At 39.3% G+C, this 12,349-nt stretch overlaps 1 protein-coding gene and 1 pseudogene across 4 annotated transcripts; both read left to right on the plus strand.

The window, feature by feature from the left end:
- The first annotated feature begins 1,973 nt into the window (after positions 1-1,973).
- LOC103981647 (aquaporin NIP2-2-like) lies at positions 1,974-3,329 on the plus strand (annotated as a pseudogene).
- A 609-nt stretch (positions 3,330-3,938) lies between these two features.
- Positions 3,939-8,398, plus strand: LOC103981085 (uncharacterized). 4 transcript variants are annotated; one of them, XM_018825126.2, is made up of 9 exons: positions 3,939-4,080; positions 4,321-4,377; positions 4,490-4,790; positions 5,593-5,664; positions 6,083-6,147; positions 6,316-6,469; positions 7,125-7,214; positions 7,294-7,383; positions 8,014-8,398. In XM_018825126.2, the coding sequence occupies exons 3-9, from the start codon at positions 4,503-4,505 to the stop codon at positions 8,140-8,142; spliced, it is 888 nt and encodes a 295-aa protein (XP_018680671.2). In that variant the 5' UTR covers positions 3,939-4,080; positions 4,321-4,377; positions 4,490-4,502; the 3' UTR covers positions 8,143-8,398. The 4 variants fall into 4 exon arrangements, with proteins under 4 accessions (XP_018680671.2, XP_009395955.2, XP_009395956.2 ...); XM_009397680.3 differs by having other exon boundaries at positions 4,321-4,790; XM_009397681.3 differs by having other exon boundaries at positions 4,356-4,790.
- The last annotated feature ends 3,951 nt before the right edge of the window (positions 8,399-12,349 follow it).

Genomic DNA, 12,349 nt, shown 5'->3' on the forward strand with positions numbered 1-12,349 from the left:
TAAATTTATTAAGTGAGTTGTAATAAGGTATACAACTAAATCAAGCATTGAAATTTGTGAAATTATTTCTGGATGAGAATATTTCCTAATAAGAATTAATTATCTTAAATTTATTCAGTGAGAATATTCTTCCTTAATAGAGTTATTTGCTTGAGAAGATTTTTTCTTAAATAATAGGAATTTCAAAATGTCTATAGAGATTGCAATGATGGTGACATATTTGACCAATTTGAGATGATTTATGGATTTATTTTATCTCATTTGTGAATGAAATTTGATCTTCAGTAAATTAAACATGATAAGAAATGAAAGTCTTTTACATTCAATTGAAACAAAGAAAATGTAAGAATTATCGATGTTTGAATAACCCAAACAAATGTAATGTTTGTTATATGGCCAGAGCCATGGATAATAAAGACATCTAAATATTTATAATTTTAAATAATTAGGTTTGATATTAAATAAACATCCAAAAGGTGATTTATTCATAAGAATAGGCATTGAAAGTCAATTAATAATATAAAATAATAGTTTTAAATGTGTAGATAAAAAAAAAAAGGAGAGAGATGCTCAGTGATAAGACCTATTTCGATAATATATCGATAAAGATATTCAACGAAAACTATATATTGGGATGTAAGGAGGAGAAATTGAGTGTTGAATTTTAAGACTTTTAAATATAGATTTTAGAGTCTAATATTCTTTTGCAACGTTTGTATATATCGTGTTAATAGATGCTTTAAAAAATTTTACAACCATGATTTTAAATTTTAGAAAAAGAGAGAAAATATGAAACTTATGAGCTATTAGGAATAATCATGAATATTTTGTTGAATCTCGAATTTTGATGATGAAACTAATTAATAATATTTATCTAATATGTATTTGAGTGACATAGGACTAGCTTCGATCAGAAGACGTTGAGCCAAAGCAAACATGTCAGAAGATTGGACATCGAGTTAGATGATTGATCGACGTGTCAAAGCTCTAAGTGTTAGTGTAGTTTGAGAGAGGAGTAAGGGGCGGGTATAAAGGTTTTTTTCTGAACCTGTTAAAAGAATAATCAAGTTGTAAGGGTAGTTGATCTTCACCCATTGAAGGAAGATCGTTAGTAGATACCGATAACCTCGACGGAAGAGGAATCGGTAGAGTGGATATAGGTCACAACAACTGAATCATTATAAAACAGTTTGCATTTATATTTGAGCAATTTACCTTTACTGTAAACTGAATCTTAATTGTTTATTACTTTCACTATATATACGAATGAGATTTCAAGTTATCTTTCTGAGTTCGGTTTTTATCGTAAAAAAGAATTTTCAAGTTGACATGATTTTATCCGCTGCAGTAATTCACCCTCCTATCTTAATGTCGACTTTCTGAAGTTGAGACACCAAACTATAGTTTATGACTTTTATTTGAATTACAAGAATCAGTAATAGGAAGATTAATTTGTGATAGAATATCATAGAGTATTTTTTAGTGACAGATGCTTAAGTTCCTCGTGCTAATGATTAAGTGAGGTTTTAACTTCAATGAAAGTGTTTTTTTCATCATTCCAAACTCCATATATCATTTATGCTTCACACTGCGAGAAGTGCCTCCATCGTTAAATCCTTCACACAAAAAGAAAATAGAAGAAATTTTGTTTATCTTATAAAATTCAATCATAATAATAACTAAATTTTATTTTATGAAAAGAATACATACATAAAACATCTAAAATTAAAAATAAACTTAAGGGATTTTAATGTTTCAATTTTGTAAGTATAAAAATCTCAATATTTTCACTTTCCTAATTATAGACATCGTAATGTAATTTTTGAAAGTATAAGGATCAAAATACTAAAATAACTAATTACACGAGGAAAGCCAATGGGCACTCCCTGATCTATATATATATACCACAGCCCGGAGGAAGACAGGAGAGCACAGATCCAGCTGCAAGTAGCTTTCCTTACTGTGCCTTGGAGATGGCTTCCTTCAATGAAATCCATGACATAGATGTCGTCACAGTTCAAACCTTGGCAGCCGAAGACGACTTCGTCCCCGCCGCAAGACTCCGTCGCCGCAAGTGCTTCCAAGAAATCTTCCCACCCTTTCTTCTCAGAAAGGTTTCCATGCATCCCGCTTTATCTCTACCGAGATCATACTTCAGAGCATGCATGCGTCACTTGGTTGCATGATGACTCTTAGGTTATCGCCGAGGTGATAGCCACCTTTCTACTGGTGTTTGTGACCTGCGGCGCTGGTGCACTGAACAAGAACAACCCCCGCGTCGTCTCGCAGCTGGGTGCGTCCGTCGCCGGCGGACTGATCGTGACGGTGATGATCTACGCCGTGGGCCACATCTCTGAGGCGCATATGAACCCTTCCGTCACCTTGGCCGTCGCTGTCTCCAGGCGTTTCCCACGGATACAGGTTAATTAGCATACCCCATCTCTCTTCTACTTCTGGAGTAGGTTTCATGACTATATATATATATATACACACACACATATCATGCGAACACCAAATCCTCTGTTGGATTGACATCCATCAGACTATACTCTATCCATTTCCTATTTAATTACTATTTTTTAGATTTATAGCGACATCAAACCGTATTAATGGATATTATATTCTGATTTGAATTGATCCTTGAACTGCCATGCGTGTGGTGCAGGTTCCTTTCTACTGGTCGGCGCAGTTCTCGGGCGCCATGATCGCCTCCTTCATCCTCCGCGAGCTGCTCCACCCCATCACCGATCTCGGAACCACCACGCCGTCCGGCACCCCGGCGAGGTCCCTCATCATGGAGGTCGTCGTCACCTTCTCCATGATGTTCGTGACGTCCGCCGTGGCAACCGACACCAAAGCCGTGAGGGCTTCATGAGCTCATGAGCTCTTCTATCTTGAAGGCTTCTCGTTGGATGACATACAGGTAGGAGAGCTCGCCGGGTGAGCGGTTGGCTCAGCCGTCTGCATCACCTCCATCCTCGCTGGGTAATCCACAACCAAAACCCACGCGTACAAAATCTAACTTCTTCGATCAGTAAAACCCAATGCAAGAGCCGATCTCCGGAGGATCGATGAACCCGGCAAGAACACTGGGACCGGCGATGGCGAGCAGGAAGTACGATGCGCTGTGGGTGTACTTCGTCGGCCCGGTGCTGGGCACACTGTCGGGGACGATGTCCTACAGGTTCATACGGATGACGGAGAAACAGCCGCCGCAGTCGCTGCCGTCCATGGGGAGTAGCACCGCCCCGAAGTCGCCGTCGACCTCGTTGAAGCTGCGCCGCCTGCAGAGCCAAGAAATGGCTAGTCCTGCCCACGTCAATCCGTAGCTACGTTCGTTCACGATGCGATCTGAGATCATTAGTCTTTTCTTGATTGCTTATCAACACAACATATGCTTAATAAGCATTTGTTTGAAGGGTTTATTTATCTCCAAAATAATTTCTTAATTGCTAATTAATGAACACATGATGACAGTACTCACAAGTTATGTAAATACGAAAGCATCTCATTAATTCTCTAACCACTCAATCCATTATTAAATGATTTCAAGTTCTATCTTAATTTGAATGATTCAAAACTGGATTAATAAGAGAATTAGGTGAGGCCTACCTAATCCTCCAACAACCAAAGACAGCTTCATCCCAAGATTTAAATCTAGCTTACGTGGATTTATTACCAAAAAGAAGAAGAAGAAGAAGCAAATATTATTAATTAAGAGCTAATAAGAGTTGGGGTTTCACTTTTTCCGCTTCTAATTAAAGACAATAAATCAAACATTGCATAAATATTAATTAAAATAGAGATAAAAATAATTTGTTTTTATGTCATCATATATATATATATATATATATATATAAAAGGAGAATTAATTGAATTATCAAATAATAAAAAGAAACAGTGTAATGCATGTTAGACTCGAAGACAACAATGGCGGCCATTAAAGTCGAGTAGGAACGTCGGACCAACGGAGCTGAAGCACTGTGACATAGGAGAATACGTTGTTGTCTGTGCAGTTGTTGCGCTTCCCTGTCGCAGCTGCGCGGTGTTGCTGTTGCGGTGCTCGTTGTCTTGCGGCCGGTACGGCGATTCCCCTATTTCTTTCTCGTAACCGTGTGAGCTGCGGTTTTCTGTAACCGAGCCTAATTTTTGCTGTTTCTGATTGAATTAGGAATGTTTCTTGATTTCGATTGGGTTTTAAAGATCGTTTTTTTTTTTTTTGAGTTGAGGGGATGATTCCTTTATAGGGTTTATTATTTCCTTTCTTTTCCATTCGGCCCTCGTAAAAGTTCTAGTCGTGTCTCTCTTCCTTTTTCTCAGGCTAGAATCTTCCGATTCGATTTTATCTTTGCTAGGACGGGGGTGCTGAGTTGATCGGTAACTTAAAGTTTCGATCTTGAGGGCCAGCAAGGAATTTTACTTGGCAAGCGATCAAAAGGGGAGGGGAGAGAAATTTTGCCTCATTTTCCTGCAAATATTGTTGCTGTAGATTTGGCTACACAATGGGAGAACATCTGGTCTTGTATGTTGATGAAGTCATCACGCCAAAGACAGGAGCGCAGAGAATAGAGGGTGCAAATTCCTCCGGATTGGAAGCAACACAGGGTCTGGCCTGCTCTGCTCTCTGCACCTCTGCGGTCGATTCCATCATTGAGATGGACGGCAAGGAAGAAAGCAGTGTTGGGGAGGAAGAAGAGCCACTCCTTCAGATCGTGGAATGCCGTATTTGCCAAGAGGAGGATCATATAAAAAACTTGGAAACCCCTTGCGCTTGTAGCGGTAGCATAAAGGTCTGACGTTTTTGCTTTTTTCTGATTAATTGTAGATATTTTTATTTATAGCCATACAAGGCCAATACATTTAGCATTTAAAAATATCTGCTATTAGATCATTTAGCAAATTATTTGCGTCGAATGAAATGGAAGTTTTATGTAATTGAAATTCATGCTAATCTTCTAAAGGTACGACGACTAGGGTTCAGAATTCTTAATGCTTTTCTTGTATGATCCCAAAACAGGTGTATAATTGTGGGACATTAGGTAAACTCGATGCAATTTTTCTTTTTCAAATGCTTCTCTCTTCTGCAATATCATGTGTCTTATGATATGTAAGTTAGATGTTTGCTAAACTTGGTAAGTGTGTGCTTTTGCTCGAGTGCTGAAGCATTCATGCTAGATTTTTAACTTTGATTAGCAAAAAAGTCTGATTTTTTGCTTTTTTCAGATTAATTTTAGATTATTTTTATTCATAGCAAACAGCACCAATAAATTGAGTCTTTTAAAATATCTGCTATTAGATTAATTAGCAGTTTTTTGCTCATCGAATGAAATGGAAGTTATGTGTGGTCGACGTTCATACCAATTTTTTGAAGGTCCAACAAGGCAACAACTATGTTTCAGAATTTTAAACACTTGTATAATCCCAAAACTGGTGTATAATTGTGGCACATTAGCTTGACTTCGAAGCATTTTTTCTTTTTCAAATGCTTCCTCCAGTTTCTTGTAAAAGTTGACATTCTGGTTATCATTTTTCTCTTCTTCTGTTCTGTCATATGAATCATGATATTCTTACTTGGAGTCCTTGAATGTACAGTATGCTCATAGGGAATGTGTGCAACGCTGGTGCAATGAGAAAGGCGATATAACCTGTGAAATTTGCAATGAGGTGAGTCATTAATTTGATCATTTTATCAACTTCATCTATGTCTTATGCACGTAGCACAGCTTAAAAGGTCATGTGCATCTCTTTTCTTTCCTGTTTTCTTCAGCACTTTAAATTGCCTTGAATTGTTAGAAACTTTGAAGTGGTCTTCATTTGTTTTGTGTACTTCTATATGTTAGAATGTTGATTCTTGATCCTCTTTCTTGCTGCAGAGGAAGTATTTAATGCGCTTTCTGCTCATCTAGTTTAATAAGATAACTTTCCGTTCATTCTGTAGGAGTCACTGGTTCTGGGTGATACTATATCTTGTATTGCTTATGTTAGATACTGGTCGGAACTTTAACTAAAATGATATGCTATTATATATGTGTCGAGACTGGCAGTGCATGTTCCTGAAAGTGATCTTTCTTGTGATTCACAGCAATACAGACCAGGATACACTGTAGTGCCACGTGTCCACCCTGTTGAAAGTGTTATTAATATCAGGTAAGTTTTATTTCTATGTGTAAACCTAAATGCTGGTTCTCTACAGTCCTAACATCTTAAGGGCACTCATATGTGATTTTCACTTTCTTACCACAGCACGACACAAATTTACTAAAAATAGTCATCATTGAAATTCTCAATTCTGATGAGTTTTCACCTGAAATGCAGTGGAGGATGGACCATCAGAGGCTCCCATTTGGATTTGCATGACCCTCGGGTTATTGCAATGGCAACAGCACGACACGGCTTCCTTGAAGCTGAATATGATGAGCAAGCTGCTACAAATGTCAGCAGTGTTGCTTGTAGTTTTGTGGTTCTGCTGGTAAAACCTAATCATGCCATTGGTTAAAGGTTTCCCTGTTTTATTAAATAATACATATTTGTAATGTGATGTTTTTATTTAAAATGGTTATTGAGTTTGCAAAATCTTAACCCAGTGATGCTTTTGTAGTCAAAATGGTTATCGAAGTCATGAAGTTCTATCTCATAATTCCACTAATCTGTACTTGTTTTCAATATGTTGAATTTTCACTTTCCTAAAGAACCATTCATCTGCAACTATGAGTAATTAGTTTCTTTCAAATTTCACATTGCTTCTCATAAAAACTGAAATTGATCTAAATTGTTGGCTAAATTAATCTACTCATAAGAATTATCTAGAGAACGAGATGGTACATTTTTACTTGTTATAAGCTACAAGAAGCATTCTGTTTATCTGTCCTTGACAACGTCGACATTCCATCTAAAGCTAGTTAATAAATAATTTCCTTTTGGTAACTGGAAATGTGTAACATCTTCATGTAAAGGTCTTTTTGGTCTTGTACCTTTTCTAGATCTAGCATTTATATGACATAAAAATTAATTTTATTGTGTTTCCCTTGCTTTATGATTATCAGCCGATTTTTGGTGCAAAGTTATTCTGATTCTACAACTTGGATTTGAATACTAATGGCGGTTCTCCCCTTGTTTTATTGCAGCTAATGGCTCTCTTATTGTTAAGGCAAGCATTGAGCATTACCGATGCTATTGAAGAAGATGATGATGATGATGCTTCCACATATTTTTCAGTAAGCAGAAGTTTCAACTTCTTTCAGTTTACGATCTCTATCTAGCTTAATCATGTGACATTTGACTGATAATTGGCAGCTTTTTCTTCTGCGGGCTGTTTCATTTCTATTCCCGTGTTACATCATGGCCTGGACCATTAGTGTTCTGCAGCGCCGACGGGAAAGACAGGTTAGCCCCCCCTCTCAAGTACAAATGTAGGAGCATGCTTTGTGGCATCAGTAGATTAGAGTAATTAGTTCCAGGCTCACTCACATGTAACGGATCAAACCTAAGTCCACGGGCTGCATAGTTTTAGCAGAGAGTAAACAGTATGCTGTCTGTTGATGATCATAAAATATAAAATATACGGATCGAGACCAATCTAAAACTTGGACATGTTCAAAATAGTTGGACTGTGTGTACATGGAGAACTGGTCAGTGAACAGAATCATGACAAACTTACAAAAACAAGTGACTGATACATATGTTAGCATTGGTTGGTCTATCTTGGTGATCTCAGGCCACGGTACCGAGTGTTGCATTTGAAAAAATTGTCTGACTTGGGTAAAGTCAAGTAAAGGATGAACCCGGGGCACAAAGCTCGTATCAGTGAGGAGCCGGAGGAGCAGGTTGCAAAGGATCAACCTATTACACATAAAAGTCATCCTTACATGTGTAATTATGCAAAAATGTTGTAAGGGAAAAATGCATTTTCCTTTGTTTCCCTTCCTAACATTAGTGACAGCAGATATCTTACTGAGTTTCATCAACACTGTTATAATTTTATTCTGAATGGATACTCTTATTATGAACACACAGGAAGCAGCTGCATTATTATCAGCAACTGAAGTTGCATCCATGCTGCAGCAGTCTGGCCAAGGAAGGCATTTGCAGTTTGCCACGGCACCAGAGTCACCTTCAACTCTGGAACAAGAGACACGTCGATAGCACTGCTCGAAGGCAGCTTCCCCTCTCAAAGTTCCACTTGATGAAGACCAAGAATTGCCCTACGCATTATTGGTAGGGTGAGAGGCTGTGTGGTAGGTTGCAGCGGCAGCAATTGCCACCCCCAACGGAGAGGAGGACTTTTTGATTCTTTGCTTTCCTTTTCTTTGTTATCTTTCACGTGTAAAGATTGAAACTTTTGTCTTCTCGGTGCAGAGATTTCTTCTGCTTGTATATATACCCAAAATTTGGAAAGCCTTTTTTTATTTTTCCTCAATGAATTTAATAAGAAATAAGCACCTAAGAAGTAATTTCGTCCTTTTGTATAATCACAACGATACAAGAAAAATATCGAATCATATTCTAATATTTCTTTATATAAATTATATGATTCGATCTACCCCATCCATCCGTTGGGACGCTACGAGGAGGAGCAGATATCTTATGCACACGTGCCCTCTGATTCCGTACCACCACGTAGGACCTCAAGCAGAAGTATAACGACGGATCACGCAAGGGTGGGACCCATCTTTCGTGGAAATAACCTATGCGGATATTTCTTTGGGGTTAATCTTCATAACATGATTGTTATAACGTATACGATCAGATTATCTCGCAAAGCTGTGACGTAAACAGTCATCAGTTTACATAATGATACAACAGTGTTTGGACCAGTAACATACGGAAGCACCGAACTCGATCACACTTAACATGGACGGCAATGGAGAACCAAAGCGAAGGAGGTTCTTGCATCACCAAGAACACCAACTCTTGTGCACACAGCATTCAAACACAGAAGACGCACGCACACCGCAATACACGAGATAGATTACTAGCGTTCCGTTGTACTAAAAAAATATTCATTAAGCTTTTGATTGACTGAGCATGAAGAGCTCTGTCAACGCCCATGCATACATGCATACATGACAGGTTCCATACATATCTGTAGCCACCTGCTTGTGTGGCTGCCATACACTCCATGAAAAGCGGCATTGGGCTCTCCTTAATTTGCAACGCAAGGATGATGGATGTGTACATAACGATACAGGAAGACTGGGTTCTCTCTCTTCTCTTTAGTCAATCTTGATTTCTCATGCGGTACAGTTCTTGAGAGCTAATCGGAGCAGGCGAATGAAGCCTTGTACATCGTAGTAACTGAACTCGATGGCTTCCGTCATGGAACGGAACCCCTCGGCGCTTGATGAGTTGTCTTTGGCGGCCGACTCCAAGGCACGATGACATTTGGAGGTTGCATCCATCGCAGCTTCCGCATGCTCTGCCTGCAAATTAAACATCGAATCCAAAATGTTACATGGATCAAAGCTACGAGAATAATAAAGTCTTTGCAGAACGGTGGTGGTTTTACTTACAGCATCCACGAGCTTACGCAGCTTAGATGCAGACTTTAGAGTCTTGTCTGCGACGACATCCAATCGCCTCTTCTTGTTTTGAGGTTCACATCCATCACCTGCAGTTGTAAGCAGATAACACTGTTAGCCAAGCCAGAGGAATTGATTTAATGGGAAGAGCTAATTAACCAAGTTGTCAAGAGATATATTCACGTGTGATGAGAGATTAAAAAAATTAATCTCATATTAATAAATATAAAAAATTATCGGATAATATATATCTAAGCTTTATTAGCTTAAACTTTTGGATTAAATTGGTGTTTGACTGACTCGGGATATATGTTAATCCTGATTAGTCTGACTCATTCATCGTTGTTGTAAGATTTTGAAGATGGTAGGTATCAAAGCGAAGAAGAGTGAGTAAAAAAATAACAAGAGGATGATTAAAAAAGAGCGAAAAAAAATCTGAATGATAAAAAAAAGTTAACCGATAAAGCCACAGTTGCTGATAAAGTTGAGTTGACTCACCACCTATCGTTATGAGTAAGTAAGGGAGACATAATTAAGTTTACAGACAAAGTTAGTCACAACATAACTAAGAATGTTAGAAGATATTCATGTGCGAAAAAGAAGACTAAGAGAATGGTCCCATATTGATATATACGAAGGGAATAGGATGATATATATTGGAGTTAACCCATAATTTATTAACTTATATTTTGGATTGAATGTTTGACTCACTTTGGAAGTAGGAAACATTTAGAACCTAACAGTAGAAACGAATGGTGATATTATTACCTGCAGCAGGTGGAAGATTTGACCGAAGAAGCATAAGGATTCTAAAGTGGGTCACCTCCACACATTTGTATGCAAGAGCAGCAACTTTGACGTTTGCACACCGCTCACTCGTCGCAGCACAGTGCCTGCATGGGAAGCATAGCATTGCATATTTCATGAATTTCACTATACACCACGGAAAAAGAATTCATGCAGTAAACAATAGCAAAGTAGCCAAATGTTATGGACAAAACATACGCAAAAATTCTTGCTGCATCAGTAAACATTCCCACGGCGTCCTTTATTTCCAAGACTTGACTGCTGCAGCTCTGCAGTGTGCATGCTGCACTAAAAAATTTCAGTGCTGCCTCCATGTGTATCTCAGTGATCTCAGCTGGATCACAATCCTGCAACATCGATTAGATTATCAGAGCTATCTTCGATAATAAGTACCAAGTAAATGTTTCAACCATCCACACTACAAACCTTTAATCTGGCAGCTGCTTTCAGCAGATTGCATGCCTCCTTAGTGCTACTGTCCGATGATGAGTTGTACTTTTCAAACTCTTTTGCAAAACGTTCAGCAACAAAAATATGTGCATTGAAAGGCTTTGCTGCTTTTCCACAAGATTTATGCGCCACTTTTTCGATTGATCTTGGCGTTGGATCGTTTGCAGCCACTTCTTTTATTGATCCTGACGTTGGATTTTTTGCACAAGTCGAGGGAACTTTGAGTGATCCAGGCATTGGATATTTTGCACAACATGAAGGATCCCTGAATGATTCTGGCATTGCTTCTCGTGCACAACTTGGCCGAGGAGCCATTGGTTTCCTTTCAAGAGTACTCGAGGGAGCTTTGAATGATCCCGACGCTGGGTGGTTTCTTGCACCACCGGAGGGAGGAGGCTTTGGATTTCTTTCGAGAGTTGTCGAGGGAAATGGTTTCGGTATGGAGTTCTTTGCACAGCTCGAGGGAGCAGGCATTGCATTTCCTTCAGAACTCGAGGGAGTTGGGTTCTTTGCACAACCGGAGGGAACATCCGAGATAGGTTGCCTCTTGTACACGGGCAAGAAGGACCCGTATTCGCCCAACAACGGCACTGCATGTGAAACGAACAATCATGTTCAGATTCAATAATGCAAACGGAGAAAAAGAAAAAAGTCAACCTTGTGAGTAAAACTCCATTGACTTGTTTGATGAGTCATGTTCGTACGAATCGGATGGGGACAGAACAGCGACGAGAAAGTATTCGCATGATTGGGCGGTTGAAATTACAGAGATCGAACACACAGATCGGTTTTCAAGGATGAAACTAAAGACAAAAAGAAGGTTTTAGGTCTAGAAGGCTTGTTCTTGAACCCTCGTTCTCCGATAACGAGTCTAGAAGGCTTGCATGGAGCTTATTGTTCATATACACACATGAAGTTCTGCACCAAGAGCTCTCCTTTTTTTTCTGGGTTTGAGAACGATCGCGAAATAGATGAAGCCGAAGAGAAGGAGGCGAGCAAGGAAACAAAGCAAGTAAATGTTCTTAATTCGCAAGAACGCGGGCGATAAAGATGACCCGACTCCGAGTTTCGCGTGGTTCAATCGAGCAGATAGATTGTTTGTTAATTAGGGTTCCTATAATCGAGCATGCATGTTTGAGGAGAAACAACATCTAAATTTAAAGCGATGGTTTCGACTCACCAGCATCGTCGTTCCAGAAAGCTTTGTTCAAGAAGAGCACCAATGTGTCCAACTTCTTTCGCTGCCAAGAAGAAGAAACAAAAACAGGACGAGGATGAGAAGACAATAGGAGAAAGCAGCCCTGGTTTCCGTCCGACCCATAAATCTCAAATGCACTCAAGACCGACCGACCGACCGACCGACGCCTTTCGGCGATCAAACCCTCGCATCAAGAAACGAAGGAAAAGATGGAGGTGGGAGACTCACAAATTCAGGCGGGTCTTCTTGATGATCGAACCCATTCTCCATAGCAAGCCAACTCCAATCTTCCGCTGCTGGCTTCGGGATCTCCATCTGAGAGGAGGGCAGACCTTTCGCCATTTCGAACGGGAAGAGAGAAGAGAGCGAGAGAGAG

Source organism: Musa acuminata, chromosome BXJ2-4, assembly GCF_036884655.1.
Source record: "Musa acuminata AAA Group cultivar baxijiao chromosome BXJ2-4, Cavendish_Baxijiao_AAA, whole genome shotgun sequence".
Lineage (NCBI taxonomy): Eukaryota > Viridiplantae > Streptophyta > Magnoliopsida > Zingiberales > Musaceae > Musa > Musa acuminata.